The sequence below is a fragment of the Pelobates fuscus genome, chromosome 13 (assembly GCF_036172605.1).
Source record: "Pelobates fuscus isolate aPelFus1 chromosome 13, aPelFus1.pri, whole genome shotgun sequence".
In the NCBI taxonomy this organism is placed as follows: Eukaryota; Metazoa; Chordata; class Amphibia; order Anura; family Pelobatidae; genus Pelobates; species Pelobates fuscus.
This window is the reverse complement of record NC_086329.1, coordinates 29,750,691-29,769,260: the sequence shown is the minus strand read 5'-3', so window position 1 is coordinate 29,769,260 and position 18,570 is coordinate 29,750,691. Positions and strand designations below refer to the sequence as shown.

Genomic DNA, 18,570 nt, shown 5'->3' with positions numbered 1-18,570 from the left:
GTGCTCTCATGTCCATCTCGACTCCAGAGAAGATGTTTTTAAAAAGTCTCTGAAGTTCTATAAGGGCTGGTTGAAGCAGTGGTTGTCAGGGTACCTGAAGTCTCTACCTCGGAGGAGGTTAGACTTCCCGACGGCCGTTCTCTCAGCGGGGCTGATTCATCCAATCTTCACAGCTCTCATAGTCATTCCCACGCCGGCCGCGAGAGTCCCGCTTCCTTTTATGACACGACGCTCAGGAGTCGACGTCATGACGGCAATCACATCCCGACCTGTCAATCTAGTTCGGAACAACCAATCAGGGCTCGGCAAGGGCGGAGTCATCAATTAAAGAACCAGGGTATAAAAGAGGGATGTGTGTAATGGTTCATTGCCCTGTCGTGGTTCTAGCTTGTCTGGTTCCTCAGTGCTCTTATGTTTATTGTTCTATTTGGTTTTGACTCGGCTTGTACTATCGTTCCTGTTTATCTCTCGTGTCCTTTGACCTCGGCTTGTCTCTCGCTTACCTGTTCTCTCGTTCCCTCGACCCCGGCTTGTCTCTGACTATTCTCTGCTCTCTCCTTACGTTAGTCCGGCCATTCTAAGGTCCGGTATACGTACATCTCTCCTGTTCGTACTCTGCGTGTTGGATCCCTGTCCCGATCCTGACAGTGGTAATGCCACTGTCTTAGAACGGGGAAATCCAGGTTTGAATCCTTATTAGACCACCTCATCTGTAAGTGTCATTGGTTAAGATAAATAATGACATACTGTATATATCTATCCACCTACCTCAAATCTTCAGAGAAGATCAATAATGATATACTACATATAATATCTATCCATCTACCTCAAATCTTCAGAGAAGGCCTTCTTCACCTCTACATATCCACTTTTCTATGTACTGTGAAATATGTTGGACCTATATAATGCTAATAATAATAATAACAACAACAACTCTGAAGGGAGATCAGAATGTAAGCTTCTTCAGTGTTACCTCAAATCACTTTGTAAAATGATGATGGAATCTATTGAATGGGATCAACAAGTGGCCTGATATGGAAAGGTCTCTGGGAATAGATCTACTTTCTCATATATCTACTGATAGACATCTTGCATGTTCTGGAGATAGACCCCAGAGACAATGGTTCACCATTAGCTTCCAGTATAATAAAGTTGCCCTGGTGATAGATAATTGAAGAACAAATTGTTCTTTAGTGACGTTTTGCAGAAGTGGTTTGAAGACTCAATTCCTACAAATCGATTTCTTCCATAAAAGGTTTCCTGCTAACATTATCATCAAATTACCTTCAATTGATAATCACTGGTTGGGTTTACTTTGATCTCTTTTACAATATTCTAAGTTTCGGCTGTGGAGCTTAAGCAGACTTTGGCATCCAAAGGCTCTTTCTTTCTTCTGTTGGATTTTTACTTTTACTTATCCTTTATCACTTGGATTAGGACTGTATAACTAAACTGCCTGGCAACCAATGTCTCTACCTCACAAAGCTTTGTTACTGAATCAACCTTTGTGGATCCACTCTGTATCTTTGCCTACCACTAGGTGGCAACCTCAGTTATGTGAATAATATGTCTATCACTAACTCGATTAGCATTAAGTAAATCATCCATGATAATAGGAGAGGTGTGTCTCCTACTCATAGAATAAAGAAAATAAGGAATTTCACCTCAGAGAAATTCCTCCGGGGTACTAATAAGTAGATAGGCTGATAAAAGGTGAGTGCAACATATAACACTGTAGGCACCCAGACCACTTCAGCTAATTGAGCAGTCTGGGCAGCAGTCTGTGGCCCTTTTGCACTTAGTGCTGCAATGTTAAACATTGCAGTTCCAGAGAACTGCAATGTTTACATTGCAGCTCTAAGTCTGCCCCTAGTGGCTGTCTGCGCTTCCGGAATCCTAATGGACTTTTGGTCCATTATCTGACGCTGGATGTCCTCATAGACCTCCAGCGTTATATTTTCCCTTATAGGAAAGCTTTGAATACTGCTTTCCTATGGGGAGGTCTAATGCGCGCGCGGCCATTGCCGCACATGCACATTAGGTCTCCCCCACCAGCTGATGTTGGTGGGAGAGGAGCGTGGGCGGAGCCTGACCCAGCGCCAAGGGACATCGACACTGGTTTCAGTTAAGTGGCTGAAGGAATATAAAACCCTTTCAGCCCTGCGGGAGTGGGCCCCCGAGGGAGGGAGGGGACCTATTAACCCTATAGTGTCAGGGAATTTTTTTTTTTTCCTGGCACTATAGGATCCCTTTAACCCCTTAAGGACACATGACATGTGTGACATGTCATGATTCCCTTTTATTCCAGAAGTTTGGTCCTTAAGGGGTTAATGGGGAAGTGAACAGCTGATAGTGAAGGATAGGTGTATACATTATCCAATTGGTAAACCAGCAGGCTTTATTTGTGTTGCCTAAAATGTATTACCCATAAATGATCCTATCCATTTAATATTAAAATTGTGGTCGTATTTTGGTCGGTAGCTAAGAGTCTCCCAATTGTCCAATGTAAATGAGTACATTGCTTTGAAAAGGTAGATTCCAATATAACATATGGTCTAATTAGACCTAGAGATAATAGTCTAATTTCAAACCGTGGTACTCTAGGGTTAATAAAGGAGAGTACTACTAAGCTGTTGACTGGCTTAAAGCCACATTAGGGGGTGTGCCGTTAGAATCCTGAAAAATTGGATCAGCAGTTGGAAATAGAGCAGCATATAATCACAAATACTTGGGGCAAACAAATGGAAAAAAATATATATATATGTATTTGGTGATCTACATATATCGGACTTAATACAGCAGTGGTATAGGATACATCAACTTATCCAGATTCCCAAAAAGCAATTCTGATTAAGATGTCTAAAGAATTATTGTCCTCATAAGGTAGCTGAGTTTCTAACCACCTCCTCCAGTGAGCTGTGCTAGTAATACTGCTTTCCACCTGTATGCGTCTGAATATCTGCATCTTCAGCTAGATAGTCCCTAAGACACCTTCATGGGTGCCTGTTAAACTAGATGTCCCTATTGCTGCAGTCTCACTCCTCTAACCATCTAAACATACTCGGTACAATCCCCCCAACCCCTCACCCCCCAACCACAATTAGATTTCTTCACAAAAAGGTGAAAAAAATCAGTGCATCGTGCTAGGTGATGTGAAAGAAAGTATCCCAATGTGTGTCCTACTCATTTTGCCATATTATCATCATTAGCATTTATTTTGTGCCAACGTATTCCACGGCCCTCTACAATATTATAAAGGGGAACATTGAACACTAGATAAGATAATTGCAAAATGAAAAGAGCTTGAAAGAGCTTACAATCTAAAAATATGTCCTCATTCCCCATATCCTGATAATACATATCATCTTTGCACGAATACAAACGTGCATTGAAATCTAGGGAGACCTAAAAGCGGCACTGTCACCGTCTGCGAACTTTGCAGAATTTGCATCCTCGATGGTAACATCACCGTTGGTGGTACAGGGAAACCGTACCCATGCCACTTCATTGGGTTGGGTTAAAGGGACACTATAGTCACCAGAACAACTACAGCTTAGTGTAGTTGTTCTGGTGTGTATCGCCTGTCCCTGCAGGCTTTTTAATGTAAACACTGCCTTTTCTGAGAAAAGTGCCTATACTATACGGGTTGTCTTGTCATTTACTGTCATTTACTTGCGGTAATTTGAGCAAGAAGCCTAAACAGGGTTTTTGTATAGTGCTGGGTTATGTTTTGGGAACTAGCTGGTATTTATTTTTATCTAAATACTTGGGCATCAGGCAATATTTCCCCCTCAATAAGTAAAACCATTTTATCCTTTACACTGTGCCCAGCCATTCCACTACTTTTGTTTTTTGTTGAGATTTATATATAGTGCGTTATTAACCCTTAACCTCTATTCTTTTGAGTGGTTTTCACTCTTAGACTAATTAAGCTAGGTACTTCATATGTCTCCCTCTTGCTTGATCTTTATATATATTGATTGCATAAATACATTTATTTTATGAATGTTACTAACATCCTTAGATGTTGAATAAAGTTAGGGTTTATTTTATTTTCTTCTTCCTGATCTCGGTGTCTCTCAATTGTTCCTGATCTCAGTGCCTTCTGCTCGCATGACCTAGATTTATGCTTTTTTGGGGTTATGTATTGGTTGGATTGTTATGTTAATCTTGGCCACGTAGATAGGGCAGAAGTTTAGTGGATTAGGCATATTGGTCCTCTGTTGAAAGACCAATGTACCCTATTAGAGAAAGAACTTGGAGGTGTCAGGATCAGGTGGAACCAGAACACACAGACTGAATCATAATAAATAGGCTTCCTGTATGCCAGTCCTTAGAATGGTTGGGTTAATGGACAAACAAAGTCAAAGAGAATAGCCGAGCTCAAAGGAATACAGAAATCAGCATAAACCTTAAACAAGCCGAGGTCAAAGGTTCACAGATAAATTGGGCTAACAAGAACCGCAACAAGGAGTGTATACAGGCATGTCTTATTTCCTATTGGTTCAGGTCCTTGGAATTTTGCATGATTTGTTAATTGACCCCTCTAGTTTGACCTCTGTAATCATATTTGTGCACCAAATTTGGCATTCGGTTTGACGAACGCCGAATTCGGGACTGCATTTGGGTGCACATAAATGCACACTGTGTGCATGCGTGCAGTGTCGGACAGAACCCCGGAGGAAACCGGGAAGTTAGCAGCTGTGGTGGCAAGCCAACCATGAGAAATGAAAAATCTATCTAACTGCTCAGTCTATTAGCAACTATTAATTGTTTCAGTAAATTTTTGCTGGTTTGCTATGTGTTGGTTATCACGCAAAAGGACCCCAATTGGCATAACAAAACACTAATGGGCCATACCATTTTACTGTGCATATGTGCTCAAACCACTCTCTAAATGCCTTACAAAAAAAAACAAAAAGCAAAAATGTTTTAGGAAGTTTAGATTTTAAGTTTGCTCCCAGGCATTTTTGAAAAATATCAGGTTGCATACTCTTTAGCCAGAATACACCATCTCAAATGAGTGCACCTGACTGCATTTATATAGTGAAAATTTCAATATGGTATATAGGTCATATGTCCTTAGTATAAACACGCAATAGTTTCTTTCTATTGCAGAGAAGTGCTGTTTTGGTGGTCATAATATTCTTCAAATACTAATATTAAAATAAGAACCAGAACCAGCATGGTTAATAAGAGGGTAAGGAGCCACAAAATGCATGTTATGTACGTTTGTTGTGTCTTTCCTGGGCTCCCCGCGTCGTGTGGTCTTCAGAAATGAATCCTGTCACAGAAGTTTGTCTTGTAGCGTTTCTTTTGTCAGTTGTTGTTGTTCCTATATGGGTCTGCCTACAGATTTAATTGCCACGGGCTACATTTTTTTTTTTTTTTTTTTTATGGCTTATACACTGTTCATGTCTGTTAATCCTTCGTTATTTCCCTTCTGGCAGCAAAAACAAAGTTGTGAGTTGTTGGTTCCACAATGTTTGTTTCTGCATTATGCTCAGGTTGCAACTGCACATCTAATCTGCAGGACTAGGTTAATACCTCTGTGACCCAAATCAGGGTATCTGTCGCTCGACTTCTAGGTTCCTTCATGGAGAGAGTGGCACATCTGGATTAACTCTTTCATGGAAGGAGAGGGTGCAGAAAAACCCAAATTAAGAGTGTCCTTGTCTCTTTGGATAGGTCGGCGGAGCAGTTTAGAGTTATTAACCCCCTTAAGGAACAAAGGCAGTCAATACAATTGTATAAATCTCTATTCTTAGATAAGGTAGAGAAAGGATTGACCAACTCAATTACAAGAACAGAACTGCCAAATCAGGATGTTCGGTACTGGTATAAGGTGTTTAGTGACCTGATTGATGGCAATGTGCAATAAGGGGTTATGTTATCTTGTGAAATGTCATTGCGTTATTACCTTTTATAGAAGGGCACAAAACTACATTGTATTATAACGCTTTTAGATACACTGAACATTTTGAAATACATTCAATAATGAATTCAACTGCTACATTATATCATATGTAAGTTTATTTTTTTTAATATCTCTATAGAAATTGCTATATATCATGCCTACATTCTCACGTTATCTGCTTACATTATGGGATTAGGGCCAACGTTTCCACTGCTGATATATGGTAGATTTTTTTTTTTCGTTAGTGCTCTTACTTCAAACAATCTTTGCTTTAGGATATTCCATTAAAAACACTCAAAACTCTGCCCCACACAATACTATAGCCATGAAAGAAGTAACCGCTTAGTGTGCAGACCATAAAATTGCGCATGCACATCGATAGGTGATATGTATGTATTTTACAGCAGTCTGACATGCTTGTGACTCCATCTGACACCCCTGCTTTAAGGCTGAATTATTTGTCACATATGAGAACCTTATGTTATTTGTTTATTTAATTAAGCACTTTTTTTGGCTTTCACCCTTGACAAGTGAGGCAAGTTAAACCCTAAAACACGTGGCACAATTCAGGAATGTTGTAAGGGGTCACTGGTAACTTGGCAGATGGAAACCGGTAGCCCACAAAGGACCTTCACAGGGCATCATATCAAGGGGCAATTGTAATACCTTCTTAATTCATATGCATTAGCTTAAGTACTTAGCCGAAACAAAACAGAAGGCCAGCCAGCTGCATTATGAAGGTTAGACCACATCCTGTTTTATATTTTGGTTTGTGGTTAATCTGTTTAATATGTATAATGCAAAGTATATTACTGCCCAATTTAGCAGAGTACCAAGGCAATTTTGAGTAAAATCACTCTTTTATTAAGAGATCAACCATGATGGGACATGCTAACCAAAAGTCAATATCTAATACTGTTTTACAGTTACCTCTGCTTCACATTCTCATTTTGGTGTAGGTTCCAGTATATGTAAACACTGAGTGTACGCGACATTAATGAAAACTAGTTTAGATTATAAAATGGACTGTATGACTTCAGCTCTTAACTCCTTAATTGCTTGCGTGAGGTCGGTGAATGAGTTAAATTATCCGATTGCTCTGTCTGGAGTATTCTTTAAAGCCTCTTTTTGTTTTGAGATGTTACTTCTTAGAACCCAGACTTTCTAGTCTGTTATAATCTGCTTAACTGTGATTAATATTCCAAAGAGATATTCTGCTGCGACTCTTTGTGTCTAAAACCTCCAGGAACGTTTTGACATACAAGCTTTCCAAATTGTGCACAGGTTATTTCAGTGAAGCTATAAACCGCTCTGTTCCGGTGGAACTCCTGTGTTTGATTAGCAGTTGACTAATACAAGGTGTCGAAAATAAAACATTGTGGTCCCTTAAAGGAATAGACTCACATAGTTGAACTGGCAACTACAAATTTGTCTTTGACAAGAACCTTGCTTTTTACGGTTGTTTTTTCCCCCCTCTTCTATGGCAGCTTCACACACAACAAACATATAAGATTAACAGATGGTTCCTTATTTTTTTTTAATTGTCAGATAAAACATCCCGAGGTAAGTAAAAGAAGACAGGCAAACTCTGATGGACTTAATAACCTCATGTGTTTTATTTATAAAGTAATAAATATGATGTAGTGTAAACAAACTGTACAGTGGCTGCCCATATTTTGCTGGTTCGAACTGTCGATTCTCTGTACATTTTGGATGGAGTGTTGGGCTGATTTTTTTTAGAAGCACTTCCTGTGCACAATGGAGGGACCTGCCTCATCGTACTCTTGTTTGCTGATCCACATCTGCTGGAAGGTGGACAGAGAGGCCAGGATGGAGCCTCCAATCCATACGGAGTATTTACGCTCAGGTGGGGCAATGATCTAAGAAATAGAAAGATATAAGAAACATGAGTTAAAGTGGCGTGATGGTTGGTTGAAAACTTTTAGACTTCCTGTACGTTTATATAAAACAGGCCATCTTAGTACAATTATATAGCAATCCTAAGTTTACACAGTTTTCTATTTTCTGTTTATTTTATTGCATTCGTATCCACAGCCATATATGTTGCTTCTCCTTGGCTGTTTCTTTTGCTTTACAAATATCTAAAAGCTAAGGTGTAAAGCTTGCCAGTGGTCAAGAGGTCCTTGACCGTATATAGGTAATTTCTCATCCACCGATCTTACAGAAATCGATGACGGACTGATTTCTCTAAAGGCTGATTGGTATCAAGCCACTGTTATATATATGGTACTTGGTGCTTACCAATATCATATTCAGTGATTTAGCATATCTGTGCCTTGAAAGGCACAAAGCCCTGATCTTTGCATGTAATGTATAGGTAGGAATTTTTTTTTTTTTTTTTTAATGACTCACCTTGATTTTCATGGTGCTGGGAGCCAGTGCTGTGATTTCTTTCTGCATTCTGTCAGCTATACCAGGGTACATGGTGGTACCACCGGAGAGGACGTTGTTGGCGTACAGGTCCTTACGGATGTCAATGTCGCATTTCATGATGCTGTTGTAGGTGGTTTCATGGATACCGGCAGATTCCATACCTGGTGTTGGCAGAAAGGGAGATCAGGACATATTAGCAGAATCAAAGTGAGCAAGTGGAACAGATGATTACCAACCCCCGAGGCTGCATTTAATCAATGGTGCCAAATGGCAGCAGCTGTTCAAAGCATGCAATATCCTAACAGGTGGTATGGCTTTAAGATAATAAGGAGGTCTTTGTTGGAGCAGTAGCTTATCTTGGCACGATGATACAGAGTCCTTCTACCCTCTTTAAAATAACTCTACAGTGAACTAAACTGGACTTTACAATATCCCTACTAGCATTAGCGGCTTCGGAACTTTGTCCAAGGCTTTTAATATAAGTTTAGATCTTCAATAAAGGTATTTTATATTTAAGTAAATGTGCAACTGGCCTTATTACAAAGTCCTAGTGCTACAGATATCCACAGTTTATTTTCCTTGATTCAAGGAAAGTAGAGAGAGGGGTATTTTATAGCTATTTAGGATATCTTTATTTTTTTTAGCCTTCCAACAACACAGTCAAGAGTGGGGAGATATCTCACCAATGAATGAAGGCTGGAAGAGAGTCTCTGGGCAACGGAACCTTTCATTTCCAATGGTGATGACCTGACCGTCGGGAAGCTCATAGCTCTTCTCCAGGGAAGAAGAGGAAGCAGCGGTTGCCATTTCATTCTCAAAGTCCAGAGCTACATAGCACAGCTTCTCCTTGATGTCACGGACAATTTCACGCTCAGCTGTATGGGACAAATACATTGCAACATTAGAATTGCGTTATCCATGCCGCCGTGGTTATGTTGACGTGGCCTGGTGACGTGAATACTTTAATATATTGACTTAGCATTTCCTGACTAACCTGATTCTATATAAGAGAGTTTCCATTGAACAATGTTTAATAATATAAATAGGCATTATGGAAGTTTACATTCAGGGTACATTAACAAATTCTGCATTAAATTACAGTTCTCTAAAAAGGGACGTGCGCTGTGTTTGCCCTCTGGGTGACAATGACTGCTTTGTTTGTGCATATAAGCATTTTACTGCAGTACGAAATGCTGCTAATCATATCATATAAGAACAATGTGTCTCTCAAGGCTGTGTCAGGCTTTTTTTATTGCCTCTGTATGGGAATGTGCCTCAGGTATAGAAAATTACATAAGAAACGGCCTAGCTCAATGTGTCTTTGTGTCTTTGTTCCTATAATGTCTGTCTGCTGTGTAGTTAGTAGTCGCTTCGAGGTGGTGGCTTCAGTGTTGAATGTTTAGAGATCCACGGGAGGACCGTCAACTTGCCTGTGGTCACGAAGGAGTAGCCACGCTCAGTCAGGATCTTCATGAGGTAATCTGTGAGATCTCTACCGGCCAAATCCAGACGCATGATGGCATGAGGAAGGGCGTACCCTTCATAGATGGGGACATTGTGTGTGACACCATCACCAGAGTCCAGAACAATACCTGTTTGGCAGAAGAAGAATGAATACTTGTTATTTGGCAGACATGATTGAGAACTAGATGATGATAGTGCAGTCACCTTGTCATTACCGCTGGATGTTTAACATAACCCCTTTTTACCACCAGAAGGGACAACCAGACATGACCGCTCAATTATTTAAAATGTTTATTATCTGCCAAGTTTTAAAAAATAAAATAAATTAAAAAAATTGCACCAACACTGCTGAAAACACAATATGATGTGTCTAACAGATAATAATAATAATAATTTGAAAATAAAAATTCAGATACATATAAACACTGAGCTGCTTTTCCCTGAAGGGCAGGAGGCATTGCAGCTATACACCGAAATAACTCGCAGAATCTGGCAGTAAGCGAGGGCAGCCTGCAGACTTCTTGTATGAGAGAGATTATTACACTTGCGGCCACTTTCTTCAGTCTTATCAGCTTGCTAGCTTTAGGGATTTAGAGGGGAAAAAAATACATGCAGAGAACTTGCTCCTCTCTATTTATATAACAGACAGATGTTCGTGCCCCTGTGTTCTGTGTTCTGCAGAAGGCAACACGGGGTCACATTTCAATACCCCCCCTCCCATCCTCTGATAAGTGCTATTTTGGTAAATACAAGCCTAAATAGGCTGGATTTAGAGGCAAGATGCTTGTGTCACCACAAGTGTAAGAAGATCAAAGCTCCTATGCATTCTGCTTGAACCTTTGATGAATTCATGTGACTTTAATGTTTTATTGAGAGTTGATCTGGAAAAATACAAAGTTACTTGCTACAAAAATTATAACCCTTTCTGCCCCAAGTTAAGTTTGTACAGCTCAGTTTGGGAATACCAGGTGGTGCTGAACATTTATTCTTCTTCTAACCCTACTGGAACCAAAAAAATTAAGTTGTCTTCTTCATTTATAAGTTATATTTACCAGGTAGAAGGAAGACTTTAGAGACACGAGCAATGACAGTGATTGTGGTACTATAGGTTTTGGGGTTAAGATTCCACACAGGTTAAAAAAAAAATGACTATGTTAAATATTGGGTAATTCCATGACCACTAGCATTGCGTTAAAATCAAAATACCTGACTGTGATGCTTGTAGCTACTACAAAGATCTCAGTATAAAGATGTTTCAGGATCACAAATTCCTGCATTCATTTATCAAAGTATAGTTGTGTTTTATACATTGTACTGATATTTCTGCAGTTTATCATATTTCATTGATCTGGTATGGATTATAAAAGCTTCATCATCTTGTCTTTTCATTTAATATCCGTAATAGCACAATGTGATTTTATTTTTTATTTTAAAGCCAAAGGGAATTAGGTTTATAAAAGTAGTTTGGGCAAGGCTCTCTTCACACACTGTACCTGTATGGCTTACATTTTTTGTTAGATTTAAATGTTAGCGCTATATAAATAATTGTAATTCTAGCGTCGTAGTATGAATTGATTGGTCAAGACTATTAATTCTAAGAATATAATTATAAATTCTGTAGTTTATTTTCTCACCTGTGGTACGACCAGAAGCGTACAGGGACAGCACAGCCTGAATGGCGACATACATGGCTGGGACGTTGAAGGTCTCAAACATGATCTGGGTCATCTTTTCACGGTTGGCTTTGGGGTTCAGTGGGGCCTCAGTGAGCAGGGTGGGGTGCTCTTCAGGGGCCACACGCAACTCATTGTAGAAGGTGTGGTGCCAGATCTTCTCCATGTCATCCCAGTTGGTGATGATACCGTGTTCAATTGGGTACTTAAGGGTCAAGATACCTCTCTTGCTTTGAGCTTCATCACCTACGTAGGAGTCTTTCTGACCCATACCCACCATGACACCCTAGTAAAGGAAATGGAAGATGTATATTACTGATATAGTTTGTAATGCATGCTATATAGAAGAGTCAGTAGAACTCACAAACGCTTGAAACATACATTATTCCTTTAGTGATCTCCTCCTAACTCTATGCTTTAGATTTAATACTTCTTTGGCTCAAGGATAGCCTCACACAGATCTCAAGGTGACACAAGGTCACACACCTTTGCCAGTTGGCCCTACAAGCAGTAGAGGAGGATTGTGACCCTGGTACGTGTGAATCCAGCTCATTCCCCACGGAGAATTTGGCAAGACTGGCCAGTAATGGATACTAATGGGCTGTTGGCACAGCTTAATTTTAATATGTTCAGCTTCCCCTCATGAGTGGCGGAACTTTAATACTTCTTCTGCCAACATTTCATCTATGGCCGGACCATTCACTCACTGCCAATGTTAACAGCATAACAAGGACAATTGATTGAGCGTTGATACAAGAAGACATAATGACACATCTGAAGTCCCTGTTCTCTGCTAATTACATATTGCTATTATCCTTAAATCGAGGACATGGTCTGTAGACCTTAATTTTCATCCACTAATACTAGAGCAAAAAGAACAACACATTTTTAAGAAAATGTTCTTAAATAATTAACTGGGGAATCAACGTTGGCTACTATTTGCTGCATCATGGATTAATGTTAGAATTATTAGTGTTATTTTTTAATGTTTTCTTTTTTGAGGAAACTGTACTTTATTTAAGACTAGAAAACTGCTAATTCCACTTGAAACACGTCAAATACTCCCAGATACCCCAAAACACGCAAAAAAGTAGATACCTGGTGACGAGGGCGACCAACGATGGAGGGGAACACAGCACGTGGGGCGTCATCCCCAGCGAACCCAGCCTTTACCAACCCTGATCCGTTGTCGCACACAAGGGCGGTAGTCTCCTCATCGTCACACATGATGGCAGGCTAGGTTCTGTGAAGAGCAAAACATTCAACATTTACTCTTTAGGAACATTTCTTTCTGTTATTTGGTTTTAACGGTCTACAAAGAAAATCTGTAGGTCAACATTCCCACTTTAAAATGGAACATCCACGCGAGTATGGGTTCAAAAAGATTTGAACAAGAAATGTAAACATTGTTCAAGACTTATTAACCCATGCTTAATTGCCCTACTAATATTCTATTAAGACACTTTCACACACTTTTAAAATGTATGGTCTGTGCAGTAACACAGAACCCGGATACATATGTCACACCTTCACTTGAAATATTGTTTAGCATGTTAAAAAATGACTGTCTACAGTTACACCATAAATGTCATTAATATAGGCCATAATAGCTGAATTGTGGGGGGAGCGGGGGAACTAATCTATTACTTCTTACCTTAGCGGTTTATCTTAAATCACTGTTTAGTGAATAATGCCCTAAAGTCTTCAATAACATATAATTTAGAAACAACTTTTTGTCTGCCTGTCCTGTGTCTGTGAGCGGTTAAGAACAATTAAAAGGAATTTTTGTAAAAAAAAATAAAATACAAAGTTTACATTAAAACACCCTATTTTACTTGTTCTACATATAATGTGTCTGAAGGTAGTGTAGAGCTCACGCAGCCATCATATAACGTGTTAAAGTATGTACCAAAAGGTAATTTGTATTTTTAAAAAAATATATATGAAAATACTACTTTTTGAAACGTATTCTTAAAATCTAATTCTATCCAACATTGCACAATCTCTCAACTGACACATACCGAATGTGTTTAAAATCTGTTAATGTGGAAGTGAAATGAAGACATATGCTACACAAGTACACAATGTGCTAAGAGTTAAAAAGCATATGTCTCGCGTGTCACTGCTCCCTGCCACTCCACTAGCTCACATGTCCGAGAGCAGCTGTCTCACACATACAATCCGTACTGTCTCTCTCCCCTGTCTCTCCCCACCCTTGAACACATGCAAGCAAACAAGTCTTATGTGATCTGCTTCTTAGATACTTAACCCCTCACACAAAATTTAAACAAAACCTGGTGTGTCCCACAGATAGGAACTAAATGCCATTTTGGTGAAGCAAGATAATATTTAACTGCCTATCTGCCAAAAGAAGCCTGTGAAACGTCTCAGTAAATCCGTTTTATTCTTTGTAACCTGCAGTGTTCTTGGTAGTTATTCGTAGTTTGTTATACTAGTGTTGGCTAAGGCAGTAGTGAGAGACAGTGAGATTTATGAAACCAATGCTGATGAAAAGTGGAGCAGTTACTGTGGAAACAAATGCACAAATTAGCAGGATTTTCCCGCTGGTTCCCATAGCGATTCCTTCACTTTTAGAACCTTAACGCTTTTCTATTGGCAACCCTTTTATCCTATAGAATTAGAAAAATAACCAGAGCTTAAAAGCCAGCCCTCACAAGTCTTCCGCCACAATATGCAATTATCCATCCAATCCGATATCCAGACTCTTGGTGGATTCTCTTAGAAGAGTAATGGTAATGGCTTACTCTGCTTAGTGAATAGCAGTTTTCACATAGACCTTAATAGAGAAATTGCTTTTTAGCAAACAGAATCCAACTTATGCTAAAATAAGTCAACATCTACAGAGCAGAATTATTATTGTTTTTTTAAATATTGTTGTCACTATTTAGCATCACTATTTATTTATATGTATATATTGCCAAAATGCCATTATTGCAGTATGCAATTATACCTTCCTTATTGAACTAACATTATATGTAAAAGACAAGCTTTCAAGAGTTTTCCTCTCTTCCTCAGGTCTGAAACAGTACTGATTATTATTATTATTATTATTTTATTATTTATATAGCGCCAACAAATTCCGTAGCGCTGATCAATATATATCTATAACTTTCTGTATTTACTGTTATTTTACACCTCGGCATTCTGACATGTTTAAGTGTAATATGTAACTATTAATTCTGCAATTTATAAGTGCCTCCATTTACTTTGAATTTATATTATCTAGAGATCTGTAACCACTTCTGGATAAAATATCCCCCCCACCCACATTCCAGAGTGTTCAGATGCTAAAAGCCATTTCTGCCTCTGTTTATCAATGCTTGTCACCACAATACAACTGCCTGTGAGCCATCGCAGTTCTGTTCCAGGAATAAAGAACGCAGGGTTGAATTTTGTGCCAGAAATAAAAAAGAGGGGAAGGGGCGATTGCCAAAAAAATAAAAAATAAATTACAAAAGTCCTGACTAATTCCATAAGATTCAAAAAAAAGAAAATAAAAAATATATATATATATATAAATAAAATATTTAAAAGACAAACACACCAGAGGGTGCTTGACTTTGTCTCAAAAATCCCAATATCCATCTGAGAAGAAGGCAACAGGAAGCCACCTACAGGTCCCTTTGGGAACTTACCTGGTCAGCACTGGAGAGCTGCTTGATGTGAATAATTTGGCTGGGTGCTTGCTTTGGGACTGAGCTGTCAATTTATACCCTGCCTGGTGATGAGGAGTCAGTAGGGAGCTCCAGTGAGAAACGCAGGCGGCCCTGTCCTTATTTGGTAGCTTCTGGGCTATTGAGTAGCAAAGAAGCCATTAATGGAGTAGGTGAGGGGGGAGGGCAGGGTTTGTGGACCCCATAGCCCATGTATGGAAGGTATGGAGGTGGGGAGAGGACTACGAGGGATAGCCAAATAGGGATTCCCAAAAAAGCATGTCTGCAATGCTGGGTAAAAAAAAATAAAAAAATCACAATGAAGAAATAGTTTGTGCTAAAACATGCACTGTTGAGGGGCCAGACAGGTGCAGCACAATTGGGGTGAGGGGGGGGGGGTTAGTGGGGGAGTCTGTGTGTGTGTGTGACATGCTCCTGGGGCTTTACAGCAAGGAGATTTGTGATCTGTTTAAAAGACTTTAGACAGGAGTTTAATTTGCTTCTGAGTTGTATAGTAATAATACAAGTGAGATCATATTAAGTAGGGGAGGAAATGTCACAGGCTTACTGAAAAAAGTGTCATGATTTATTTATTATTTCAGTGTCATAACCTATGTTAAAAGCCATTAATTCAAATGAGAATAGAAGGTAACGAGAATAGTAGGTAAACTTCTATTTTGTCAAGCTTTATTATTTTGCATTTAATGCAAGATGGACTTTTCATAAGCCTATTAGTCGAAAATGTAGTCAATTTTTTTTAAAGTTTTTTGCTCGTAGTTTTTTCATTATGCCGAATGTTGCTGAATGAAATGTGGGGGTGAGAGGGTGAATTAGACTTTTTTATGTGGACTGAAATCAAGTTGTGACGGAGTCTACAGCATTGAACAAGTTAATGTAGAATCGATTGGAATTGTATTGCATTAAGAGCTTACACTCTAACGTGAACACAAAGCAGGTCTAAGGACTTCATATATGGAAACAGTTGAGTGTTTGGCAGAATAAGGTTAAAGTTGTGCCCTGGGACAAGATGTCAAGCCAGATTTCTAAATGGAAATCCCCCTTCTCTGCTCTACCCTCGTGAGGAGGGTGTTAATGGATGTGTGATTTTTAGAATTTTTTCTGTCCATAGAGAATAGCTGTATGCGTGCTTTGTGTACTGTTGTCCATCATATTGTGTTATGTATGTTCTGGACACACCATAATAAACAATTAATATCTCCAGAACTCTTAGATGGCAATATTTACCCCCGATATATGCTAACAAGTTATATATATTTTATATTACACAGTGTTTTTATGTTGGGGTCAGTGTTAAGAGGTAGTGTTCGTGTCATAGGCGTGCCCAGCCTATTGTATAAGGGTGTGCACCCTAAAGCACAAACACACACGCCGCGTGTATGTATGTGTATATATATATATATATATATATATATATATATATATACACACACACACACACATATACTGCTGTGTGTGTGTATGAGGGTGTTGTGTGAGGGTGCTATGTGTGTGTAGGTGCTGTGTGTGTGTGTGAAGGCGCTGTGTTTAAGGGTGCTGTGTGTGTGTAGGCGCTGTGTGTGTCGGCGCTGTGTGTGTCTGTGAGGGCGCTCTGTGTGTGTAAGGGCGCTGTGTGTGTAAGGGTGCTGTATGTGTGTGGGTGACGTTACTATGTGTGTGTATATGTAAAGGTGCTGTTAGTGTGAGGGTGCTGTTAGTGTGTGTGTGTGTGTGTGTGTGTTTGTGTGTGTGTAAGGGTGCTGTTAGTGTGTGTGTGGGTGCTGTGTGTATAAGGGTGATGTATGTGTGTGCTGCTTGTGTGTATTGTGTGGGGTGGGGGGGCCGTTTAGTTAATATACCCTCTCCCTTCTTACCTTTTGTAGGGAGGGGGGACCGTGCTGCTGCCATCCCTGGTGGTCCAGTGGAGGGGAACCCGGCAGAGCTGCTGGAAAGAGCTCCCCGGGTCCTCTCCTGCCTTCTTTGATCTCCCTACCAGCCCATGGAGGCTTCGAGCAGAGCCGGCACTCGGATAGCGCTGGGTCTGCATGAGCCGACAGGGGAGATCCTGAGATCTCCCCTGCCAGTCTCAATCCATACGTGTGCCGCGGGGATTAGGGTGTGCCCTGGCACACCCCGTGCGCACGCCTATGGTTAGTGTCGTGTAAGGGTGAAGGTTAAGAGACATACATGTTGCACTCCTACGTGAGATTGGTGAGAGTTATTTTACCTTGTGTTACCCCCCGCTTGCACCCAAGATTATTGTAAGTGATCCATGCATTATTACCTGTTCATTACAGCAAATAATATCATGGACGACATCACCAACTGTGCTGTACTGAATAGTAAAACATGAACTGGTCATTGGAATAATAGCTAGATTATGCAATACATAAAGTATTCATAATGGTTAACTGCTTATTTTAGAAATAATTTTGTTACAAGGGCAGCACTGGAACATATCGGCCCCATTGCTGCCTGAGATTAGTGGGGGTTAGTTTCCCTTGCAGCAGCTATTTCTGCTACCATCATTAAATGGCAGCACATTATGCTTTGAGTGTAACTCCCAGTACTCTCGATACATTACAGTGTATCAACGACATGCCCAACGACAAGGTACCTTTTCACCATATGACTGCTCAGTTAATATCTGTAATTAGAAATTCCCAGGTATTCTGGGGAGAATTATAAACCACTTGTCATTCAATATTGTGATTTATTATTGGAACCCCTCTATATAATAATTTAGCCATTATACATGTATTCACTGCCTCATTCCCTGAGAAAGGGATTATGGGTTGATCAAAAGATTCAGAGGAGCTTAGAAAACTTTTTTTATTCTTGTGATTCTGGGCAGGTTCGGAAATCATTGCTTAGAAGGACTGCATCTCTCTGTAGTCAGAAGATACAAATCCAAGAATATAAATCTGTGTTGCCACAAAGTATGCCAGAGTATAGACTAAAGGATTTCCAGTCATTACTTGTGTTCACTAGAATCTGGGTTCATGAGTTCACCATAATAAAATGCATGAAGCATGGATGGTATACTTTTGGAGGTTTTAAAGAACCCAATATCTGCATTGCAAATAGAACATTACCACTCATTCCAAAGACCACCGGAATTATTGAACTATGGGAAGAATGTACTATAGCTGGATGAGAGAAGGTTGGAGCATTTTGCAGAACTCCACATGTCCTCCACTGGAAATTTGTTTATAATTTTTGTGATAGATTTGAAGATAATAGAAAAAATTTTAGATTGACGAGTTGCTACAACCGTGTGAATGCAATGCTCCAAACACTATAATCACTACAGCCCGCCAGGAGTGCCCTGATGTCCTCCAAGTGTAAATAGTCAAAGCATTTAAGAATGGTTTGACAATTTACCTGATGTACGCCGGGACCACAGGTTAGTGAAAGAATAGTAGTTATTCTGGACACCTTCAGTCAGTGG

At 39.7% G+C, this 18,570-nt stretch overlaps 1 protein-coding gene across 1 annotated transcript; it reads right to left on the bottom strand.

Moving 5' to 3' along the window:
* Positions 1 to 7,511: 7,511 nt before the first annotated feature.
* Positions 7,512 to 15,213, bottom strand: ACTC1 (actin alpha cardiac muscle 1). The gene is made up of 7 exons (XM_063439701.1): positions 15,105 to 15,213; positions 12,547 to 12,691; positions 11,410 to 11,734; positions 9,742 to 9,903; positions 8,995 to 9,186; positions 8,291 to 8,472; positions 7,512 to 7,797 (listed from the first exon to the last, which is right to left on the bottom strand). The coding sequence occupies exons 2-7, from the start codon at positions 12,673 to 12,675 to the stop codon at positions 7,654 to 7,656; spliced, it is 1,134 nt and encodes a 377-aa protein (XP_063295771.1). The 5' UTR covers positions 12,676 to 12,691; positions 15,105 to 15,213; the 3' UTR covers positions 7,512 to 7,653.
* Positions 15,214 to 18,570: the final 3,357 nt, after the last annotated feature.

What these genes read in the sequence shown, in the direction of transcription:
- ACTC1 (XM_063439701.1), bottom strand. Translation starts at nt 12,675, where the DNA reads ATGTGTGACGATGAGGAGACTACCGCCCTTGTGTGCGACAACGGATCA. An exon ending in CTACTCCTTCGTGACCACAG is followed by an intron (nt 9,187 to 9,741) that starts GCAAGTTGACGG and finishes TGTCCCATACAG; the next exon opens with CTGAGCGTGAAATTGTCCGT. An exon ending in CTTCCAGCCTTCATTCATTG is followed by an intron (nt 8,473 to 8,994) that starts GTGAGATATCTC and finishes TGCCAACACCAG; the next exon opens with GTATGGAATCTGCCGGTATC.